Source organism: Sander vitreus, chromosome 3, assembly GCF_031162955.1.
Source record: "Sander vitreus isolate 19-12246 chromosome 3, sanVit1, whole genome shotgun sequence".
Lineage (NCBI taxonomy): Eukaryota > Metazoa > Chordata > Actinopteri > Perciformes > Percidae > Sander > Sander vitreus.
The window spans coordinates 9,873,293-9,897,956 of NC_135857.1; the positions used below are offsets into that span (position 1 = coordinate 9,873,293).

Consider the following 24,664-nt stretch of genomic DNA (forward strand, 5'->3'; position numbering starts at 1 on the left):
TGATATCAAACAACCATCTGCTGTTGTTTCAGCTTCCATGGGAGAAAAGAACCATACGAATAACAGGGCTGATGGGAAACATCTGCCAAACCGGACACTGTAGGAGTTCAATAACTCCAGAAGATGGCAGTAATGCAATACTAATAAGGATGCCAGCTGCCGTTAAACTCAAAGAAGAAGGGCAGCAGTAGTCACATGAGATGGGGCTGGTGTTGTGTATTGTGTCACGTGAGGTGTCTCTTCTTAAACATGGCTCCAACAACTAGCACAGAACAAAACAACATCGGCTGACTGACTGTCGTCTGTCTACTGACATGCATCAGTAAACTTTAGAAATAGGGAGGGAGCAAATGTGGCCCCGCTGTATGTCTTCGTTTTATATAGTTACTGTAGTAACGTTACAAACTCATCATGCGTGACACCGGTGGTGCACCGTTAGCTTAAGGCTAGCTAGCTGTCAACTGCTACAAGTGGTGAGAGGTAAGCAAAATACTAAACAGTGAGCGCTGTTTTTCTGTAATTACAGTGGAGTTTAACCAGTATGGCTGCTTCCGTTTCGCTTTGTGTCCGTGTTGCTAGTAACTATATGAGGGCTTTCTGCTTGCTTGAGTGAGGTATCGTAACGTTAGCCACTTCGATAAGCTAGCTAACTGTCAAGTTGACGTTACTTCCCCAATAGTCTTCTTAAACTCCCAACTCACTTTCTCCGTTCCGATAAGTAGCTAGGCCTATAACGTGAAAGACGTTGTCATAACATTTACACTTGTCGTATTTAAGCTAGCAGTTTTTATAGTCTCGGTTGCGTTTTTGATGTTAGCTATCTATTCCAGACAGCTTAAGTTAGCAGCCTAGCTAACATTATAATTCAAACTTTGAACTACTTGTACTGTATTACCGTCTTGGGAACTTGTCGTAAAGTGAGTTGTACATTTAGTAAGCCAGTGAGTAATAATTTGCTTGTGGGAAAGTTACTGTTTAAATCACTTAACTTGAGACTTTTTAGTAAACTTGCCACCAAATAGAGCAAATGTGCTGATGGGGCGGAAGCAGTAATGTGAGCAGAGTTGAGCTCAAACTTCAGGGACTTTAAGGACAAGTACTCGTGTGCATTCACCAACATCACATGACTCCTTCATTGCAGCAACCTGCTTTTCTCCTCTTCAAACATTCTCCCATCACAACAACATTACTGTTAATTAACTACGAAAGAAGCTTATCTAATTATGCATTTATGCTTTTCAATGATTTCCTCAGAGGAAGAGGAGATTAGGTCTGCCTTTGATGACCGTGATTTCTTCCTCCATGAATGTCTGAAAGACGTCCTTGTGGAAGACAGCAAGGCATAAGTGGCAGGACATTGTGCGACTCTTAACAAGCATTGGAGACTCACCATGGATTGGCTGATGCATACAGTTGAGAAAGACTTGGGGGTTGACCGGCGGCAGCAAGGACCAGGTCCCCGTCCCAGGGAAGTCATAGCCCTTGTTCCAACGCGCTGGGTGTTGGGCCTGAGGGAGAGGAGGATCATGCGCTGTGCCCGCTTTGACAGCATCAGTGAGGCAGAAATTCGCACCTACCTTCAGTGTTCCCAGGCAAAGTTGCCTCCTGGCTGGACACGAGTCTGCATTCAGGGTCTGAGGAAAAGCAAGCTGAGCTACAGATTGTCCAGAGACCCATGTCATCAACAAATGGAATTCATGTCACAGGATTCTTATGTCAAAACCATGCAGTGTGTGTCGCAACATAATGTCAGGTACTATATAAACTTTGATATTCTGTTTTTATATATAGTCTCATGTGGCTATACATGTCACCTTATGTCTGTGGTAAAACTCATTCAAATGAAAAAAATATCCTTTTTAAAGACCATGTCATTCCCATGTCAATTGACTGTTATTTGTGAACATTAATTGCTCTCATACAAAGAGCTTAAAAAAAGCTTTTCTGCGACAGTTTTAGGTAGAGCTGAAACAATTAATTGATTAATCGTTAAGTTGATCAACAGATCTTTAATCTGCAACAATGTTTAAAAAGGATTGCTTGTAAAATTCATTTATCCAACAAACATGCTGCTTTACTGCTTTTGTACATTTTATATTGAGATAAAATGTATCAATTTACAGTCTTTAGGCAATTTTTACTACTTTTGGACATTTTATAAAGTAAATGATTGATACAAAAATAACGGTTAGATTAATCTGTAATGAAAATAATTGTAAGTTGCAACCCTAAAATCAGGGTACCTAGAACTTCACTTAAAACGGACTTGCCTTTGTGTATTGCTTTAGAGTTTGTGTACAAATTAGCTTTTTTTCAATTACATAGCTACCTTCTATGGTTAAGACAGGGTATCTAATTCACGGTTAGTGGGATCGCTCAATACTGCACTCTTATAATATTAGGCAGTTCACTCTTGCTTGTAGCTTTTGGAAGGTTCCCATAGTCAGAAAGTCAAACTATCATTAACTATCTTCTTAACTTAACTAATTGAATTCTCGGGCTAGATGTCCATTAAATGTCTTGTTTGCAGTGAATTTAAAGTTCACAAGTGTGAGATTTATGTACGAGTATAAATATCTAACATGTTTGAGATAGCAATAATTCAACTATGTCTTTTCTCTCTTTTTCAGGAATCTGTGGCATGATGCTCATTACAAACTTGTGCAGGCATATGCTGGAGCCAATGAGCAGATGCATGTTGCAGCTGTAGATGCAGTGCGTAATGCTTTACAGAAGCTCTTCAATTCCACCTTCATCTCATCTGACAGAGTGTCACCATCCCTTTCTCCAGCCAGAGAGAAGGAGAAAGAAAACTACTTGCCAACCAGTTCATCTTGCTCTTCCAAGTCCCAGTCAGACCATCTGTGTCCTAATGTTCTGCCTGCAGAATGTCTGCTGGAGACAGCAGAAATGCTCTACGTGATTCTACCTTATACTCAGTATTCACTCCATGATATTGTCTCCTTCAGCCCAGCCAAGCTTGCTAACAGCCATGCCAAAGTGTTGTTCATTCTCTACCAGTTACTGATAGCTATGCAGGGATGTCATGCAGCAGGTCTGTCTTGTGGAGAGCTCTCCCTGCAGGATGTAGCTGTAGATGAGCAGCTCTGCAGCCGCCTCAAGCTCAACCTATCCCATTATGAGGAACTGGGGACGGAATGGGATGCAAACAGCGATGTTACAGGCAGACAAGTGCCAAAACGTGTCCTGCCAAGGAACAATTCATGTGTGAGCCAAGAGAACAAAATACTTTGCAAAGACTGCTTTGATGAGCTTAAGAAGTTGGTTCTGGACTGGGTCCATGGACGAGTCAGTAACTTCCGCTACGTGATGGAACTCAACAGGTTAGCAGGACGGCGAGAAGGAGACCCTAATTATCACCCAGTACTGCCTTGGGTGGTTGATTTTACTGTGCCATTTGGAAAATTCCGAGACCTCAGGAGGTCAAAGTTCAGGCTGAACAAAGGGGATAAGCAGCTGGACTTCACATATGAGATGACCAAAGAGGCTTTGGCTGCTGCAGTCGGTAATGGGGTTGGTGGTAGCGGTGTAGGTGGAGACCATGGTGGCTCTGTAGGTGCCGGCGGTGCTGGACAGTCTGACCATCTCCATGTACCTCACCACATATCTGATGTGCTCTCAGACATTACCTACTATGTCTACAAAGCTCGACAGACACCCAAGTCAGTGTTGTGCAGCCATGTTAGATCCCAGTGGGAGCCGAACGAATACCCAGCCAGTATGGAGCGCATGCAGAGCTGGACCCCTGATGAATGCATTCCAGAGTTCTACACAGATCCCTCCATTTTCCGCTCAATCCACCCCGATATGCCAGACCTGGATGTGCCTTCCTGGTGCAAGTCGTGTGAGGAATTTATTGAGGTCCATCGGCACCTTCTGGAGAGCAGAGAAGTGTCCCAGCACTTGCATCACTGGATAGATCTCACATTTGGCTATAAGCTGTCTGGTAAAGAAGCTGTCAAGGCCAAGAACGTGTGCCTCCACCTGGTGGACAACCACACCAATCTTACTACCTATGGTGTAGTTCAGCTGTTTGACCAGCCCCATCCACCACGCTTATCTCCTTCCCAGTACGCCCCAGCAGAACCTCCTCTCCTTGGCCTTGCTGCTCTTAATGTGCCTTCTCTACACATCCCTCAAATTGACAGTGGGGCTGACACTGTGGATGAAATGGTACCAGAGTCTACAGGGTGTGAGTCCAGTGGCTGGACCATGGTAGACAGAGAAGAAGAGCTTGAACAAGGTATGGAAGCTCTGGACTCATTAGCATCTGCTGGCTTAGCCAGTTCTGTGCCCTGCTCTGTGCCAATGCCAAACATCAGTACGGCTGGAGGAAAGATAGGAGGAGAGCACACAGCACTTAATGTATCTCAGTCCCCGAGTTCATTCCCTGGTGATTTCACAAGCGGCTTAGGCCCTGGTTTACGCAGTGCCATGTTACAAAGAGGTGGGTCAACAACCAAAAAACACGGGGAGGGTAGTGTTACTGCCACCAATGCAGAGGATATCAAGATCGTCCTCCCTGAAGGCTTCAACCCATTGCAGCCATTGGAAGAGCTGGAGAAGTTGAATAACTTCCTGGTAAAGAGTCTGCACGCTGAAGTATGGCATCCTGCAGGATCTACTGACTGCATGAACGATGGTGTCATAATTGAATCTCTACCCTCTCTTACACAGCTCTACCAAAGAGACATGCAGGCCCTTGGTGTTCTCATCGCTGAGATATTCCACTCCTCTAAACTGAGAGGACTGAAACCAGGCACCCCCCTGAGACAGCGTTTCCAAGCTGTAATGAAGCTATGTTGTGCCAGCCTCCGTGATGTGCCACTGTCTTTGCATCATGCTGTTGAGACACTGCTTCTAATAGAGAAGCACTCTGGAATAACACAGAAAGAAGTACCAGATTGCCCACATCCACTTCTTTTCAAATATGAACCCATCTGCGATGGTCTCCCTCCCCCAAACCCCTGCCAATTATTGAACTCAATCATCACCCCCTTTCCTTTCCCTTCCTATTTTGCAGCACTTCATAATTTCATCTTTTCCTACCATGCCAAGATGGATACCTCATGTAGTCTTCAAGGAAGAGATGTTGTCTTTAACTTGTGGCAGCAGCTTGAGACACTGTTGCGGGGTAACATCACAGCTGAGGGTCTTGAAATTCTCTTGCCCTTCATTCTAGCCCTCATGCTTGACGAGTCCACTGCTGTCTATGCTACTTGGTACCTTTTCGAGCCCATCTCTAGAGTACTGGGTCCCAGAAATGCAAACAAGTACCTACTGAAGCCACTGATCAACGTTTATGAAAACCCTCACTGCCTACGGGGACGTTTCTATCTCTACACTGACTGTTTCATTCTGCAGCTTATTGTGAGGCTCGGCCTACAGGCCTTTCTGTCCAGCCTGCTCCCCCACGTGCTGCAGGTCATCACTGGCTTTGAAAGCTGCATCTCAGGCTCGGGCGGGGAAGCTGGCAAAGGGTTGAGGAGTGGCACATGTAATCTAGAAGAGGAAGAAGACTATCAATGTGGCGAGGTGCAGCCATCTTCTGGATCTGTTAGCGGGAAAATGGGAGGTGGCGGTGGTGCCAGTGGAGGAGTCGGCGTGGTGGGGGAGTCTGGGATGGTCGATTACTCCTCTGGCATCAGTCTCAATGACCAGGTTTTTCTCTCAGAGGCAGAGGACTTTCAGAATGAGTTCTATGTCAACGGTGGAGCAGGGGTGGCTGCTGGGAAACAGCAGAGCCAGAACTCTGCAGCCAAGGATCAAGACCAGGAGTCTCTAAGTGTGGGGAAACTAAGTGACAAAAGCAGCACAAGTGAGCTTTCACTGGGTGATGGAGACTCAATGCGGGATCGAGCCAGTCTCAAATCAGCTGATAGCAGCCAGGACCTGAAACACGCTAGTGAGGGAGAGGAGGGAGGAGAGCTGGAGGAAGAAGAGGTGACCGAGACTAATGAGGGTAAAGAGGGGACAGACGACCCTAATATTGCCAACCTGGAGCTCTCTGGCTGCACAGACGCTTCAGGCACTACAGTTGCCACTCTGGAGGGTGAGTTTATGAATGGAATGGCACTGGAAGATACTGATAAAGGCATTGTGGGAGAGCAGGAAGAGGATGACCATGATCCATCAGAAGAGTCTCGGGAGAAAGAGCAAAAGATTCTTTTAGGTGAGTGAATGATTGAGGTTTATGTAAATTTGTTTATTAACTGATAATGTCTAATGATTTTAATCATGTCTACTCCACACACAGACACAGTTTGCAAAACAGTTCGGTGGCTGTCTGCAAAGCTTGGACCAACAGTCACGGCTCGATACGTGGCCAGAAATTTGCTGCGATTGCTCACAAATTGTTACATTGGTACGTAACTGTATAACATAAAATCTTTAATTGCCTCATGTATACATGATTTATATTTTTGCAACATTGAGCAAACCATTTTTGTATTTCAAAGTGGTGTCATGTGTTACTGCTCGTGTTTTCTTCACCCCTTTTCCTCCTCATGTTCTCTGCCTGTAGGGCTTGAGAAACACCAGTTTGTGACCGTTGCATCTGAGGAGAGCAGTCTGGAGAGTGTGGGAATGGGCAGTGTTTATGAGAAGAAACCTGTTCTTGGTGACCAGACAGCAGGGCCTGTGTTGGACTGTCTCATCTACATAGCTCAACTTTATGGGGAGCCTGTACTCACTTACCAGTACCTGCCTTATATAGGATATCTGGTAAGGCGAATGTACACTAGCACACAGACTGTAAAACCTCCTTTGGCCTTTTAAGCTGAATTGCTGTTTTGTGGAAAAATGAAATATGTACCAAATGTTCTTTCATTTCACAAATATGTTTGTTTCCAGGTTTCTCCACCTTCTTCGCAGCGTCTTAACACGCGTAAGGAGGCAAGTCTGCTTGGAGCTGTTGCACTTACACAGAAGATCATTGTCTTTCTCTCTGATACCACTCTAATGGACATGCTTATGAAGATCAACCAGGATGTGCTACTGCCACTACTGGACTTGCTCACCACTCCCCGTATGGGGTAAATAACACACATATAATGACGCAAATACTCTAGATGTATGTTAAGGGAAATAACTTATGATGGTGCATAATTATTTGAACACAGCATGTCAACTAGTAATATCATTGTAAAATATTGCAAACATTGATTTTCTTTTTATTAAGTGAACTGTCTGAAGTATAATCAGAAAACCTGCTACAATACATCTGTCATTCATCCTCTGCTTGGTTGTACCCATTCTGCTGTACTCAGGTTCCCCAGCGGGGTGCAGACACGCACTGCCGTCTGTCTCAAGACACTCAGCCTGATGGCTCTCATCTGTCTGCGCATCGGGAGGGAGATGGTGCAACAGCATATGGCTGACACTCTGCGTCGGTTCTTTGCTGTTTTCTCTCTGCTGCATTCTCTGCAGCCCCAGGTATTCACACACACATAACACATGAAGACTGACAAGTGTGTTGTCAGTTTATTTCTAGAATGCTTTCAACAAGCAGATCTGTCACAAAGAGCTTTACAAAAACGGATGACAGAAAGCCAGATGAAAATAAAAACGAGGCAGAAACTTGGAATACAAACTGTCTGACAGACAGAGCAACTGAAAGAGTACTTGCATTTGTGAGCATGGCAGGATGGTTTTTCTTGTTGCGTCAGATAATTTTGAATTTTCTTCATGTAGTTACACCTATGTCTTTTGAGAATGGAATTGGAAATACACACGTGTTGACTGTCTCTTATACACTGTAGCTGGACAGTGCTCCTCGCAGAGTTGTGGGAGAAGTCACGGTTGTGGACGTCTTCACACCCGAAGAGTCGAATGTGACATATGAGTTGGGGGTATTGGAGGAGCTACAGACTGTATTTAACCCTGAGATGGCCCATGCCTCATACATCCCCTTCTACTGCCTCATTGGTAGGAAACTGCCAAACTCAAAATGCCCTATCCAGCAGGAAGAAGGCAGTATACTCTGCTAAAATCAAATATATTTTTACAATTCAGTGGTAAAAATCAGTGCTGTATTGTGATTTCTGTAGGTGACATGGCTATTCGGAAGCTGGTTCCCAACTACGAGCTGGTCTGGCAGTTGGCCCAGTCCTACCATCAGAGTTTGCGTCAGGGGAGTACAGAGACGAACCTCACACAAGCATCAAGGGTGGAGTTACCTCCTACTTCCATGGGTCTCTCTGGTTTGGGCAGACGTGTGGGTTGCAGCCCATTCCCTGCACCCTCGACAAGCTCCACCTTGCTAGGAGACTCCCTTCCTGAGTCAGGCACGTTTGGGAGCCACCTGGTAGGAAACCGCATCCAAGTGTCCCGGGACACTGATTATGATGGTAGCCCGACCCTGGGCTTGGCAAACTCTTGGGGACGCTCCAGCCATACCACCCCCATTATCACCACTGCCTCCACCTTCACCACTCCGTCAGTAGGCACAGCTTCGTTCTCCTCCTGGGTGACAGGCCCCACCCCAGAGGACAGTGTCCTGAAGCAGGAGCTCCCTCGCAGTGGCCGTTCCCTGCAGGGCAACTGGCTGGCCTACTGGCAGTATGAGATTGGCCTCAACCAGCAGGATCCACATTTTCACTTCCACCAGATCCGACTGCAGAGCTTCCTGGGCCACTCAGGCACCACAAAGTGTTTGGCACCGCTGGCAGGAGAGGATTACTTCCTCTCTGGTAGTAAAGACAAGACTGTGAAGCTTTGGCCTCTCTATAACCATGGTGATGGAACACAGGAGGTGGAGCCTAGGCTGACGTATACTGACCATCGAAAGTCAATCTTTTATGTTGGACAGCTAGAGGCTTCACAGGACGTAGTCAGCTGTGATGGTAATGTGCACCTGTGGGACCAGTATACAGGTAAGAGAGACAATGCATTTCTGGTCATTATTAGAACTGCGCATCTAAAATGTATCATGCATTTTTTTTCATGAGGACATGAGACTCAAATGGAATGAAAATAATAACTGTACTATTCTATATAACTACACTCGATCTGTTGTCCTTAGGCAAGCAGATCCGCTCGTATGAAGCCGTGGATGGGAAGAATCCCATTACAGCTGTCACCACCATGCCAGCACCACACTGCAGTGTTGTGTTTGGCAGTGCAGATTCTATTCTCCGCTTCATCGACCCTCGCAAACCTGGATTGCAGGTAGCAGGTTACACTTAGCAAGCTCATTCTGCCATACAATATTCCCCAATTATATTTTCAAAATGGTAGCACCTTTTGCACTTCTCCACTATAGTTATTTCAGACTTGACGGTGACCAATTCCCCTGTGTCCCCAGCATGAATTTCGTCTGGCATATAACAATGTGAGTGCTGGGCTCATCCGCTACCTGGCAGTGAGCCCTTCAGGGCGTACTGTGGCTGCGGGTTTCTCATCCGGCTTCATTGTTCTGCTAGACGCACGCACAGGGCTTATTCTGAAGGGCTGGCCGGCTCATGAGGGAGATATCCTCCAAATGAAGGTATTTTGTGTGTGTGTGTGTGTGTGTGTGTGCGTGTGCGCGTGTGTGCCTGTATAACTAAATAGTGCTGCTTCCGTGTAAGATCTTAATCAGTAGTCAGTGGTCTTCAATAAATTTGGTCAGTGGACTACTGGAAAATGTTCTACCATTGACAGTAAAACAGATTCCATGGTTTGACTGTTGACAACAATAGTTGCAATGAACAAGTGCATTTCTTTTGTTTTTTGAGGGGCGTCTTTGCCTTTTATTTAAAGAGGAGACAAGGAATGCAACTAGAGGTTCCTGGCTAGGCTTGAACCTTGGACGTTGCAACTACATGGACAAACCTGTAGGGAGCAGGGCACCCCTAAAGTGCATCTCTTACAGGATTAATTTGAAATTAGTTATTTCAACTATTTGGGAACATTAGGCAAATGTTTTTCATGTTTTCAAATTATAACAATTGCTAACTGGGGTAATTATATTAATCTCAATATATTTGTTGAATGCATAAGTAAATGAGTGTTTAGAATAGTATAGACCAGAGATCTTCAACAGGGGGTCCTCAGAGTCACTGCAGGGGGGCCTCCAAATTATTGTTATTTTTTGTTTTGTTGTTTTTTCAAAAATTAAAAAGTCTTTACATGAATCCAACATATTATTAGCAAATATAAATTCCCACTGATGATGGGCTTACTTGCCTGTAGGTAACTCTCTCACTAAGGTAGCCATCCAGAGATACAGTTAATCCCAAAGGATTCACTGTGCCTCATTTATGTTGAGAATTTAAATATTATTTATAAAATCATGCCAACAATTATTATTTTGATAGCTTAGTATTCTATGCACTAAAAAGCTATGTATAAAGGCTTTAGGCCACCCTACACGTTATTGTAGGCCCAGTTTAACAACTTAATTTTATACAATATATGTAGTAGGGGGTCCCTGCTCCATCTCTCTCTCAGTTAAGAGGTCCTTGGCTTAAAAAACGTTGACCCCTGGTATAGACAATTAGGTGGTTGGTTAGGCTATGTATTAAAACCACTGTTGGATGCGTAGCAGACTTCAGAGAAGAAGGGAGTAAGAAAATGTGAAAAACTCAGAGTGGCTGAATACTAACATGCCTGTGACAGTGGCACATGCCTCGCTTTTTTTGCTATAGAAAATGATACCTCAATCAAATGGTGGCCAAACACTTACTTGAACCCTTGTTATACCACGCACCAGTATTTTACATGTTTCCTAATACCGGCTGATGTGTGGGATTAACGGTCAAATTGTTGACTCAAGACGTGGGCGGGGGGGACGCAGCTCATGCAGTGTGTCAAATAAATGGGTAGTTGCCCACTATGCTGTAGTCAAACTTTGTGTTCTGTCAGATAAATTGTAGTTAAAAACAAGTGGACCATTTTTTCCAACATCACTCCATTACTTTGAGTTGTAAGCATGGTATAAATTCTCAAATAATAGAAGGGTTGTATGGTTTGGGAGGGCTTGGATGATCGGTATATCGTCAAATGGAACAGGCAGTGTTGTAGTCAAGAACACCTAAACCAAGACCAAGTCATCGCCAAGACCAGAGTGTATCGAGACCAGAGTGTATCGAGACCGAGACTTTGAGGGGTTGAGACCAAGTCAAGACCAAGACCAAGGCAGGGCGAGACAGTCTAGACCAAAACCAGACCAGTGCGGGTCCCACACTGCATGGCACAATAAAATGTGGAAAATGATAACCATAGGCACTCCTCAAATTGATCGGAAAGATCCGCATTCCCATAAAAAAACACCCACAGAAAACTGAGTGTGTGTTAAGGGGGTCGGGGAGAGGGGACTAACAGTAACAAATTTAAATTAGAAATGAGTCAAGCTATTGGTTGCATCCAATCACAGTGATGATGTTAACACATAAATCAGACAACGCACAGGCAATTGAGTGATATCTCTGCAGTTGTGGTCATGACCGGTCTTGAAATAAATCCTGAGTCCTCTTTATCTGAGACACAAGACAGAGTAAAAATTTGGTCCATACAGACCTTCAAAAAGACCAAGACTGATCTTGAGTACTACATCACTGATAACCGGCCTATACAGTAGGCTTTTACTGTTAGGAAGATCATATCTTTCTGTTTATTTGTTGTTAGTCGATGTTAAGGTGCATCAAAAACAGCATCCGAATCTGGTGGATAGTAGATTACTATCAGGCTTCCTGGTAAACAGTGGGAACTTTTAGTTGAAACAGCTGTGGAAGTCACAACCCACATAATGTCAGCCAGTTAATCACTTTTCACTTGTGTTGACTCTGAGCGGCCCACATTACATCCGTATGTCTGACCATGACACCTGGTGGATTGCCTACATGAGTTATAGGATCATTTTACGTTGATTAGTGACCTGCTTTTGATTCAGGTTGAGAGATCTTGGTGTAAAAGGGGTATCGTTGATACACATTGCCGCCCCCTGATAAAAATTAAAACAAGCTTTTTATTAAATGCACAAAGTTTGCAAGAAGAGGAATATTTCTGTTTAAGGTGCATTCAGCCTGTAGTGTTAATTTAGTCTTAATTTAGTTTCATATATGTAAAACACCTGAGCTATTGCATGACATGAGTACTGTCCCCCCAAAAATGCAAGACAATAGTTGTAAGAGCCTGTTACTGTATTCTTTGACCACATCACATACTTGAGCCAGAAGGTGTGGCTGTACTCTTCATTAGGCATGTGATAAATATTCAAGAAGACGTTCTGCCAAGCGACTTTTTCTTTTGACATTCCCCAATGGTAGTGGTTGAGCTATACTAAGCGGTGCAGAGATGGTGAAAGTTGTACCCAGCAAGTCTGTTGTCAACAGTACGCAAGGATGAGCAAACTTTATTTAACCCCAAATTAGGTCAAGGATTGTCTCTCTAGTTTTAAAGGCACAAGTTTAGGCAAATATGGACACAGGTTACTCATTAGAAAGACCACAGTGGTTCCCATTGGCACATTCATATTACTCCGACTTCCCCCGTAATTCTTACGTGTAGCAACCAGTGGCTGTTTTCATATTAAGCTGGGTAATTAAAAACAAACTCTGTTTATTATCTTATTTGAAGAAGGAAAAAAAAAAAAGGAAAAAGTATTTGTAGTAAATAAAGATTATCAAACAAATTGTAATTAATCCCAACTAAAGGTTCTAAGTTTGTGGGTACAAGAACACTACAGGTTTTTATTATGTTTCATTAAATTCCAAGCTATGTGCTTTAGAGTGTCAGTAACTGAAGACAATATGCAAGGCCGGATTAGTATCCCCAGGGGCCCCTGGGCACTGAAGCTCATGGGCCCCCCTCCACCCCATAACACCCACGCCCTCCAAAGGAGGCGATAAAAAAATCTGTTGACAACCAGTAAACTGCAGGCAGCTGATAGAACATACAATATAGAAGATACTAAGGCCCACCAGGTGTGTGATTTGACATGCCAAATCACTATTGGTCAAAAGATGAATGACTAGTCCAGCTGAGCAGGCATCAAGTATGCCTTTCCAGTTCAATAAACCAAGTACTGCCATCTGACTCACATCACAAGACAACGTTACAATGAATTAAATCGTACGAAAGCATTGTATGACTCAAGACTATGGCGATATAGTATTAATCACCCAAGCAGAAAGCACAATAGTAATTCTGAAACGTGATTGACTAAAGATACAACAATGCCATCACACAACACGACTGAGTGCAGGTTGCAAAATAACAGTCACTAAGTCAGCTGGCAACTTCACAAACTGCAAAAGCCAACATGTACTGCATGTTATACTTGACATCTAAGTCTCACACAGGCCTATAGCAGCATCACAAAATAATGATGCAATACATGTCTGATATGCATGGAATTTCAATAAACAAAACAAAATATGTACATTATCTGGTCACACGGTCACAACAGATTATATTAGCCCACTCAATTTACAGATAGCATAATGGCGCTTACCTTTTAGAATTTCTTTTTTCTTGTCTTTTTCTTTGCAAAGTCGCAGATCAAATCCTCAGTCAAGCTTTGTTTCACGATACTTAGTAGTATTTAAAGCTATAGTGCGTAGTTTCTGTCCCCCCCTCCATGAGGAATTCTAAGTAATGACAACAAAACTGTTGGCGTGTCCACATGATACAACCCTTCCGTGATAGTAGCCAAGGAGGACACTGAGGATTAAAAAAACATGATGGACTCTTCAGAAGAGCTCATTCTCTTCACTCGCAAGTTTCTGCGCACGAAAGTCGCCGGACGCCACAATCTTCTGAGCATAGCCATACTGAGAAATACAGAGAGAGTTGTGTGGAGCTGATAGTTTTAATTAGCTTTGTAGCAACTCATTTGACAATGGCTTGAATGTAACGGACGTTCATTAATATCAAAAAGTTACGCACTAAAGCTTTAATCTTGAAAAAAGGGTGTTGGAGACTGGCAGAGTTTACTGGTATATGACATCAGCAGTCGGTGACTTCCTTTCTTGTGTTTTACTTTTCAGGCTGCAGAAGGAAACTTGGTCATCAGCTCCTCCACTGACTACACGCTCGCTGTGTGGAAAGATTTGGAGCACAAGCCTCTTCGCCAGTACAAGTCGCAGTCCGACCCCATCCACGCCTTTGACCTTTACGGCTCGGAGATTGTGACCGGAACAGTGGCGAACAAGATCGGGGTGTACTCCATGGCAGATATCTCCCTGAGCCCAGTTAGCAGCACAAAGCTGAGCTCGGAGAACTTCCGCGGCACTCTGACCAGCCTGGCGGTCCTGCCCACCAAGAGGCTTCTGCTGCTGGGCTCTGAGAACGGGGCCATCCGGTTACTAGCTTAGGGGAAATCAATGGCTCCCAGCTATGCTAAACACTCTTACCTTATTCCTGAAGACACCAGGTGTCTGAGCTCTCGCTGTCCCCTATCCTGGGCTTGAGGTGTACTGCTAGGGCAGTCACTCTAAATTGCTTTTTGAATGAAGCAGCACAAGTAAAGGCATCGCATAAGCTTTTTGCCGAATCTTGCCACTCTGGCTGTTGGCACGGAATTTGATGAACAGAAAATGCCACGCAGTTAACATTCATCATGTACAGTAAATCCCATGTTTTTTTAAAAGCCTATAGATAGTATATAATGGGGAATTCCTATCTTGACTAGGTCATTTATTCTTTTGACTAGGTCAGTTATTCTGTTCAAAAGAATGAATGAGACGACATGCTCAGGAAAGGTGGAACCAAACCTGGTTCTTATGTAGTGTTTACGCTTTCCAAATAGATGCATAACAACACCAAAAAACCATTGACCTCAACTTTTATTTCCCTCGATGTTAGAATACATGCGTATGCAAATGCACTGATTAAACTATGCAGTATTTGTAGATCAAATAATTTGTTTGTGTTAGTGTTAACTCCGTGTTTCATAAGAGTTGTTTCACAGTAGATTGTTTATACATCATGAACAATAGAAGTACACCCGCTGTTCCGGTGCGTCTTCTCAGAGTGGAGACGCTTCCGATGTCGTCGCATTTAAAAGTCAATTACTGATGCACAGCCTTTATTCTACTGCAGAAGTATGGCCCGAATTGTAACCTTTAGATTCTCACTCAGATTTTAAATACTGAATGTTTTTATCCACTAATGCATTACTTGAAGTTGCTTTGGGATTTTTAAACCGTGTTTAGAAATTCTTGATTTAGCAGTCAGAACCTGTAGCAACATTACACGGGTGGTGTATCTAGGCAGGTGCCACTTTGACTGGGTATGCCAGTTGTTAGACTCACCACTCTCTAATTTCTGTCGACAAAAGCTAACATTGGAACAGTCAATGCCAAGATAAACAGTTTTGTATTTTAACATTTGTATGTAACTGCATATGAATATGTTGAGAGAGAAAAAAAGGTCAATAAAAAATGTGGTTTAACTTGCTCTTTATTGTGTAATGCAAATGAATATACAGTAGAGATTCCCACAAAACTCTTAATGCCTCGGTCAAAGTTTTCACAGCCCAATAGCATCCAACAATCAAAACTCTCCCTTTTTGTATGATTTTATCAGTCATGTTGTAAAACACAGTTTGCCTACTTTTCTAATTATTTGCCCAAAGCTCAAAATGCTCTGACAAGTGTATTACACCTTTTTGATATTTTGTGTTTTTTGTAAACCAGGAGTGAAAACTCAATAATCATAAAACAACAAAACTTTGTTTTTGAAAAGAAAATTTGTAGTTGCAATTGGTTACGATTGTTCCACTATCTCTGAACATTTTTAAGGAAAGTCCTTTAACGCTTATTAACTGGATTAATAAAAACATTCTTCCTTGTTTTGTTGTTTGTGTTTCAGTTCTGTGTGATTCACCTGGATTCATCCTGACTTCCAGCTTTGCCTCCTGATCTTGGCTGCTTCACTAGAGCTCAGATTGGACAAAGTCCCCTCTTGTGTTTGCACACGGCTGTCATGTGATCCAGCAGATATCACGTTAGCTTAGTGGTGAAATGTGACCAAATACACTGACATTTTTTTTTTCTTTTGTAATTTCTTTCCCTCTCTACAGTATTTATAGATCACAACATAAAACCACAGTTTCTAGACTTTGCAGAATGATCACGTCTTTTCTTTGAAGTTGGTAATAAATCAAAGCCAGGGTTCTTTTTTGACAGTGTAGGAGTGTGGGCTTGTGTTCTCTGACATCAGATGTGTAACTCCGGTGTCGGCAAGCTGTGTTTGTTTACCCACACAAAGTTTGATTAACCACAATTTTGCAATTAATCTGTCATGTTTTCTGTCAAAGACTTCGTTGCGTCATGATATTATCACATGCCCATTCATATGCAAAGTAGCTAAGCATTTTTAACCCTGAAATTGTCTCAGTAGCCACATTTACAAACAAATAGTGGCTTAAATGAGGCCCCAATCAATGTAAGTTGATGTTTAACTGTTTGCTGAGCAGGCGCCAATCTTTACTCTCAGGAATTCTGCCATCCACAGTCACTTAGTCGCTCCTTTTTTGGACTGGACAGCAAGTTATTTTTTCTAATTTAAATTTAAGGTAAGATCACGTTTATTTTATTAAACTTATTGGGATACTATTGTACATCTGAAGACTTGGTGGAATATGCTTAATACAAAGTTATTTATGGTGATTTCATGTTTGTATAAGGTCTGCAGAAGGGCTATGGCGCTACAGTTAACACTTGACTTTTTTCTTTTTACTTTCAGACATTTAAAGTTAATTTGAATACAGAATGTAGACACCATAATGCACTGATACTCAAAATTGTTTGTGGATTTTTTTTGTCCCTCAAAGTGCATAGCCTATAACAGTGTATTATTGAACAATAAATCTGCAATGTTAGGATGTGGTTCAAGACAGCCTGGATATCTGCTTAAAGCACACACTTTGCACTTAGTGTGTGGAAATCTTGGTGCACGGCCTACAAAACATTTTGTGTGGCTCCCAAATTTCCAGATGATCTGGCTTCCTTTCAGAGAGAGGGCAACTAAGTAGAACGAAAGTGTTTGAGACCTGCATACAATACAGCTAAGAAACTATAAAGAAAAGGACAGAGTGTTGTGTTTTAAGAGGTTGTATACACAAGCGGTGTGTTTGTTTCATAAACGTGACCAGCTAGGCCACATTTTTTTCAGCCAGCGTAATTTCTCTCTTTTACAGTTCCATTCTAAGGGCATGGACCTTCGTCTGACACTCCTGTTGATCTGTCTCTGCAGCCAAGGAGTCACTGTAAAGCTGAAACTCCTTATAAATCACTTTTAAGATTATGCTAGATGTTTATAATCTCTGCTGGTTATATAACACTTGTATAGATTGTTGTCTTATACTATCTTTATTCTCAACAGAATGCTGAGGTGGCAGAAAATGACTCAATCCCTTTGGTGCCGCTCATTCCTTTGATGCCCAGCCACCCCAGAGAGGTTAGAGGCAAAATACAGTTTGGAAGTTTCCCCCCGCACATTGTGATTGTTGTGTTACTGTTTTCTGGTCATTTCACATTTTTGAAAATGTGCCCTTGTATCTCTCTCAGTCAGACTGTAGCAGCCCTTGCATCAGTGTGTCTGTTCCTGTTGCTTTCTTTCTGTTGTGTTTATTTCTTTTGAGGATGGAGGTCTAGTAGTCTAGTTTTCACAGCTTTGTTTCTTTGTGGGTTGGCCCAGGCTTTATCCCCTATTTTGTTCTTTTTAGCCAGACCTCCAGACTCCCATAGATTTGGCAAAATCTACGGTAGTCAATTTATGTGAATATAATTACTTAAACTAATCTTCGGGTATGGTGTTCTTCAATATGTTGACGGTCACAGTTAAGTTGAGTTTGTTTTTTTGTTGCCATAACATTAACATCTTCTCCTATTCCTGCCTTTAGAAAGTAGAAAATGAAAGTGCAGTACCACCAGGAACTACAAATACCCCAGAAGCACCTCTAATCAATGGGAACTCATCAGAGGAAGAACAAGATGAAGTTTGTCTGTCTGTAAAGGGCAGGGAAGCCATCGCTGCGGCCATTCAGAAACTCGGTGTGCAGCTTCTGCAGAACCTGGAAACAACGCCAGAGCAGCCAAACGTCATCATATCTCCTTTGAGCATATCATTAGCACTCTCCCAACTGGCTTTAGGTATGCATGTCCTGCTGCAGTTTTTGCGTGACACATTGTACCTGTATACAGCTTGTTCTCTACGTATGTGCAATTACCACCTCTGTTGAATTGTGCCAGCAACTTGCCCAAGTTTATAGTCGTCTGGAGACTGTCATCCTTCTCCTCATATAATTGCACCCTTCTTCTTTACAGGTGCAGTAAATGAGACAGAAAAGCTGCTGATGTATCATCTCTACAAAAACACTCTCTCCTGCTATCACGAGTCTCTGCATAGTATCTTAGGGAAGCTCAGAAACAGCGACCTGCAAATTGCCACACGTATTTTCCTGCACCAAGGTTATTATATTTCCCTGGAAATAATTTTTAACTCTACTAAAAGTTAAGACTACACAGCTCCTGCAGGCAGAAACATTCATTTTCTTATAATTTATATTCTTATTTATTAGTGCTGACCTAAAGAGTAATAGAGCCTGACAGAGTGTGTGTTTATATGTGTTTCAGGGTTTGAGCCAAAGCAAGACTTTGTCCGTGAATCCCAGCGGTTATATGACTCAGTACCAGCAGTCTTGGAGAGCCTGCAGCAGATAAATGACTGGGTAGAAAATGCAACAAAAGGAAAGATGACTGGCTTCCTGTCTTCTTTACCACCCAATCTGCTCCTCATGCTCATTAATGCTGTTCATTTCAAAGGTGAAATGTCATCATATTCATATAATTAGCCTATTTTCTAAAAAAAAAAAAGGAAATGCTGAGAATACTCATTTCCCAAGATCCCAGTGGAAATAACCTATGAAATCTCCTGTGTTTGCAAGATTCCCTTTTTCATAAGCTACTTTATGTTTGAATTATGCTGCTGCTAAAAACTGAGACCCATGTTACCCACAGGAGAGTGGAAAGCTCGATTTGACCCGCGCTTTTCCTCTCGTGGTGTGTTCTATCTTGACGACAAGCACATGGTTGACGTTGAAGTGATGGAAGATGCCAAACATCCCCTGAGTTTAATAACTGATAATGAACTGGAGGCTCAGGTAAAATACTGTTTCATCATTTACGCTTTAATAACTGTCTCCAAAATACACTTGCCTCTTGTCATACAGTTTGGAAAGATGCATAAATACCTGGCATTACCTCCGTTTAATTACAACACGATTTCTTCTTCCGTGTGCAGGTAGCAAGATTTCCATTCCAGAAGTCCAAGAGCTTGTTGGTGGTTATGCCTCAGTCCGGCCAGGTGAACGTGTCTTCACTTTCCGCAAAGCTGAATATCTCCGACTTGTATCATCGTCTGCCCAAGGAGAGGGCTGTTCAAGTTAAAGTCCCCAAGTTTAAACTGGAGTATGCTCAAGACCTACAGGAGGTTTTTACCAAATTGGGTAAGACCTCATAATTTTCTGTGGTCTTTGTTATGGTAGTTATTTTCACCACACATACAAATTCATATTGCTCAATGAAATGTTTTAACATAATATACATTTTGTCCCTTGAATTGACTCTATCCTCTCTGCTCTGTTAGGCCTCGGAGGGATGTTTTCCAGTCCCAACTTGGCTGGGATTGCAGACGGCCCCCTGCTGGTCTCCAGTGTGATGCATAAGTCCTGCATGGAGATAAATGAGGAGGGGGCAGAGGCTGCTGCAGCCACCACTGTGGTCATCTCACGGGCATCCAACCCTGTTTTCCACCTCAGCCAACCTTTCTTGTTTGCCCTTATGGATGATATGACTCAAGTGCCAATTTTCATGGGTGTCATTAACAACCCAAATCCTGGAGCTCCTATCTTGCAGAGAGGAGAATTCGGGAGCAAAGATAAAGTGGTATTCCCAATTGATAAGAATCATGTTGGCCCACCTAAGTAGGGACTAATACCTGCACTGCTGTCCCAGGGAAAACCCAGACCAAGATCTCTATGACTGTACATATTAAATGTACAATATCACAGAGCTGGATCAAAATGTGTGTGTGAAAACAGATGCTTCATATATGACTTTGTTTTATTGTAAAATAAACACACTGAGGAACTGAGTATCCCATGTAAAAAAACTAATATTTCTTTACAAATATTACAGTTTTCCTGCATTAGATGGCATGTCCTGGTCAAGCAACTCGGAATAGATACAGGATATTAGATAAAACAAATGGTTCACACCCATGGTAAAAATCTTTCTTCATCTTTAACTGATTACACTTTACATTTCCAAAGTATCAAAATGTAAGGCCAATGTCACAGCATTACTGCATCCTTTTTGAATCTAGTTGAATTTTTTAATTTATTTTTAAAGATGTCATCTAATGGCCTAATAAATATAACTGATTTGAATCACAACATGTTAAGGTTATGCGTTTTATTGTCTTCTTGAATGAAGAACTGTTATTGTAATGTGAAGGTAAACTGATGCGTTGACGAAACTGGGAAAAGATTAAACGGAGGCCATTTGTAGAGAGCTGGTGGCAAGTTAACATAGATGCGTGGCACTTTTTTTTTATCCAAATGCCAGCGATTTGTGGTTGTAGAGTTACCCTTTCATGCATTTTGTAGTAACTACTGTAACTGGTATTTGGTGGCCCTAGCCCACCAGTTTTTCCCTTATCTCTGTGACTAAAGTGATTGAAAGTGGTGCCATAGTGATTGACCAAAAGATGGGAGTTACAGTCACTTCTTACATTTTTGTAAATACGTTTTTACACCGCCGTTTTGTTTATATCATGTAACGTTATTGTTAATTATTATTTCCACAGTGAAAGAGTTTGTGATGAAATAATTAAGGGGAAAGGTTACTTCTTGCATAATTTCCTCATTCACTAATTTTGTCAATGGTCATTAGATGTATATAAGCGTATAAAAGGACATCCACTATACCATATTTCAAAATTATTAACCCAATGTTAATCATTAAAAATGTACGGCCATCCAAAGTGGATTCTGAACTTCCTAATTTCCTCTGGCTGTGAACGCATCGTAGTAAGCGCCTGACGTCACGTTATGTTTGGCGCTGACATTTATGCAGCTGATCTCCGGTCAGTTTTACAGTGTTTACCAGGCCGATAGATTCAAGGGGCTGACAAACTGCAAACTGAATACAGATCTGTGAACGGAAACCGGAACCGGAACAGCACATACGACGCTTCGCGCGTTTGTCCAAGCCGTTGGCGCCAGTGACACAATCCACCGAGTACTGTCAGTGGTGGTGGAAGCATAGAGTTAGCTGTGTTAGTGTACATTTCAGTAAAGTTGTCTTTTTGTAGCTAAACCAACTCCTTACAGACATGACGAAGCTATCAGAGGGTGCGATAGAGGTAAGGCTACTCTTTTCCGTGTAACTAATACGCTAAAACATGATTTTCAAAACGAAAACCTGCCAAAGTTAGTTGTAAGTGCAGTCTTTGTTTAACGTTAGCTGTAGAAGCTAGCTAGCAGTCATTTGTTTGCACTCCGAGCTACTTTCTGCAATTAATGAACGTTAACTTAATGTAACATTAGCAATGTTGTTTACGTTCGTAACTGAAGACACATTGCAGCCACCTCTCTGTTGTCAGACATAACGTTAGTAGAAAGTGAACATAAAGTTTAACGTTAGATAATAACGTTGAGTTATGTTTGAGAAAAGAGTAATTTTCGAAATGTTTCCACCTGTAACATTAACATGGTTGAATATAGAACTTGACAGCAAATGGCTTAACCAGTTAACGTTAATTAACTAGCTAGCTCTTTGTTTCCAGGCTCTATCAAATGGCACCGGTGGCAACGACGCAGTGCTTCAGTTGGTGGTGAGTATCAAAAAAGACTAATGTCACACAATATTTTCTTAACGTTACCGTTTAACCACTAACTAGCTATATCACCATCATCAACCTTTCCTGTATTTGGTAACAATTGAGCTAAAATTGGCAGCACACGCACACATCCCCCTTGTCTCCTCAACAGTTGCATCTGTTTGAATCAGATTGAGAAAGCATTCTGCAAACCAAAGCTGGATCTTCAGGGTGGAAAACCTTCTGAAACTACCTTTCAGACCAAAACACAAAACCTATAATTGAAAATACTACAATATTATTAGTTAGTAGCTCTTAAAGGCTGGGTGCCACTACACATATTTAACAACAGGAGACTCCAGGAAACAGATCCTGTCCTAACATAATGCGGCTCACTGTATAAAAAGTGAAGCGTTTTATTTACAAAGGAAATCGAATGGACTAACATAGGCAATGTATTATGCAGTTCCTTCTTTGAATGTACCATACATCAAACTATACAAAATGAATGCTGTCATAGGATGACAGAATCAGACAATTAGAGAAACGTTACATTTGGGAAGACAACCCTTGTTTTTATTGAACAGTTTCACTTGTATCTCACCTTTTTAAAGAACATCCGCAAGATTGATGGAGGAAGCGGTCTACCTCGCTTTCGGGTGATGATGAGCGATGGACTGCACACACTGTCCTGTAAGTGTTTTTGTTTTTTTAAAATACATAGCGGAGTACATAATAAAAAAAAAAAAAGCAGATTCGGATCCTTAACAGACAATGTGATATGTAAAACAAGTTATTGCAAAATATTGGTGTTTGTTTTGACTGATTTTATAGGTTTCATTTTTGATTGTTTATGAACAAATAGTAATGTGGTTGCCAGTATTCAGACAGTAAACCATATTTAAAGATTTGTCTGGATCTTAGATCTCCTAAATAAGTATTATCTAGTTAAGATGTGAATGTAGTTGGCATTTAATGTAATGTAGGATGGGGTTGCAGACTGGCTGTTTTTAGAAGCGGTTATTCTCTAGAACCCCTTAGTTGAATGAACAGCCTGTCTTATTTTCTTTTCTCACTTTTCTACACCTTTGCAGCCTTCATGCTCTCAACGCAGCTGAACTTCATGGCTGAGGAGAACAGACTGGCCCCAAACTGCGTGTGCATTCTCAAGAAGCATGTAACTAATATACTGAAGGATAAACGGTATGCAGTTTTTCTTTGCATTTATAATCTTCATATCAAGATTTTGCCCACTTTCTGTATAATTGTGTTAGTAATAGCAAGCAAATTTAGTAAGTGTCTTCCAAAACTTAATGGATACAATGCTATTTTCTGTTATTACAGACGGGTGGTGATCATTTTGGAAATGGAAGTCATCAAGAGTGCTGAAGATGTTGCTGGAAGAATAGGTGAACCCACTCCTTACACTGAGGGTAAGCCTTCAAATCACATTTCATAATAATATCTGCTACTTACTGAATAATTGTTTGTCTTGAAGCAGTGGTTAGTGAATGTTTATGAAGTGAGATTGATATTTACATATACATCAGTCATAAATAATGGGTCAAAGTGTCACTGCAGGCTAAAGGTCGTTTTACAGCCAAGCTGGCGCGCGCCATCGTGACGTCAAAATGATGTAGATCTAGCTGGCGCGAGCAGAGGTCGCACACCACTCTTTATTTAATTTCAGCGGCGCTTGACAAAGCGGAAACAGGAAGCATGAACGAGCTCCTGGGCAACCGGATGCCAGGACTCTCAGTGACTGCAAGTCTCTCTTGTAAACTAACTGGGTTAAGATAAGTTCATTTATCGTGAATGAAAGGCTCGATCTGACGAAGTAGGTCATTGAATCAAATCGAAGCATTGACGGCAATGCTGCTGCCAGTTCTGCCGTTTATCTTCTTTTTCTTCTTCTAGTCCGTAGAAAGAGCAAAGTTGGTAGCCTTTCCTCATTAGCGCCACCTCTCTTCAGGAGAAGACTGCAACTGGTGTCGCGACCACCAGCGCGGGTAGAGATGGCCCGATACAATTTTTTGCTTCCCGATTCCGATACCTGAACTTGCGTATCGGCCGATACTGAGTACCGATCCGATACCAGTGTGTCATATATTTTATTATGTTTTAACAACTGTATACTACTATCCCTGTATGGATGTGATATTATTTCTATCTTTGTTGTTGGTCTGGCTCAGGTTAAACTCTTTGTGAAACATGAACAAACACAAACAATGAACGCCCCAGAACTTTCTTTTATTATCCAGTTTGACAGTCATTTATAACGGAAAAAGAACATAAACTACTTTAACGTAGATTTTCTTTAGGGCTTTATTACGTGGTATCGGATCGGTGCATAAACTCCAGCACTTACCGATACCAGCGTTTTAGGCAGTATCGGAGCCGATGCTGATACCAATACTGGTATCTGTATCGGAACATCTCTAAGCGCAGGTATAAATAGTTACGGCGATCCCATGATGTCACATTTGCGCGCGCAAGCTGGGCTGCAGCTACTGTGTAACGCCCTTAATACTAATGTCAAATCTTCCTTGCAGGTCAGGGCAAAGGCTCGCAGTCAGCGCCAAACCCTGAAAACCGCCCTCCACTACAGCAGCAAAATAGAAATGAAGGCGAGTGCAGGTTTTTATTTTAACTCTTGAACACAAATTAAAAAGGGTGAACATTCTGAATTTACCTTTTGTGGAGAACACTGTGCACAAACTAGTTCATTAATGACCACCAGAGGGCAGCATTTATCTGCTGCTTTTATAGTTTGTGACCCACAGATTTACAGAAGACGAGCAATTTTGACAGCCCCATTGAGAAACACTTATTT

At 42.1% G+C, this 24,664-nt stretch overlaps 3 protein-coding genes across 4 annotated transcripts in view; all 3 read left to right on the forward strand.

The window, feature by feature from the left end:
* Positions 1-200: 200 nt before the first annotated feature.
* wdr81 (WD repeat domain 81) lies at positions 201-15,402 on the forward strand. The gene is made up of 12 exons (XM_078245915.1): positions 201-480; positions 1,255-1,753; positions 2,631-6,193; positions 6,278-6,385; positions 6,545-6,744; positions 6,874-7,055; positions 7,290-7,455; positions 7,782-7,947; positions 8,070-8,894; positions 9,044-9,189; positions 9,326-9,508; positions 13,992-15,402. Exons 2-12 carry the CDS (start codon positions 1,392-1,394, stop codon positions 14,316-14,318), a joined length of 6,228 nt encoding a protein of 2,075 aa, XP_078102041.1. The 5' UTR covers positions 201-480; positions 1,255-1,391; the 3' UTR covers positions 14,319-15,402.
* Positions 15,403-15,493: 91 nt separating this feature from the next.
* On the forward strand, positions 15,494-20,104 carry serpinf2b (serpin peptidase inhibitor, clade F (alpha-2 antiplasmin, pigment epithelium derived factor), member 2b). Its single transcript, XM_078245917.1, has 9 exons — positions 15,494-16,522; positions 17,147-17,215; positions 17,332-17,406; positions 17,852-18,101; positions 18,276-18,419; positions 18,585-18,773; positions 18,969-19,111; positions 19,252-19,456; positions 19,597-20,104. The coding sequence occupies exons 2-9, from the start codon at positions 17,162-17,164 to the stop codon at positions 19,935-19,937; spliced, it is 1,401 nt and encodes a 466-aa protein (XP_078102043.1). The 5' UTR covers positions 15,494-16,522; positions 17,147-17,161; the 3' UTR covers positions 19,938-20,104.
* A 1,121-nt stretch (positions 20,105-21,225) lies between these two features.
* Positions 21,226-24,664, forward strand: part of rpa1 (replication protein A1) — a 31,323-nt gene continuing 27,884 nt past the window's right edge. Inside the window, exons 1-6 of one of the 2 annotated variants that reach the window (XM_078245918.1) lie at positions 21,226-21,375; positions 21,799-21,846; positions 22,446-22,524; positions 22,926-23,034; positions 23,176-23,264; positions 24,384-24,458. In XM_078245918.1, the coding sequence (XP_078102044.1) occupies positions 21,346-21,375; positions 21,799-21,846; positions 22,446-22,524; positions 22,926-23,034; positions 23,176-23,264; positions 24,384-24,458 (430 nt within the window). In that variant the 5' untranslated portion in view covers positions 21,226-21,345. The remainder of the gene's footprint in view (positions 21,376-21,798; positions 21,847-22,445; positions 22,525-22,925; positions 23,035-23,175; positions 23,265-24,383; positions 24,459-24,664) is intronic. The other variant, XM_078245919.1, reaches the window with a different exon arrangement.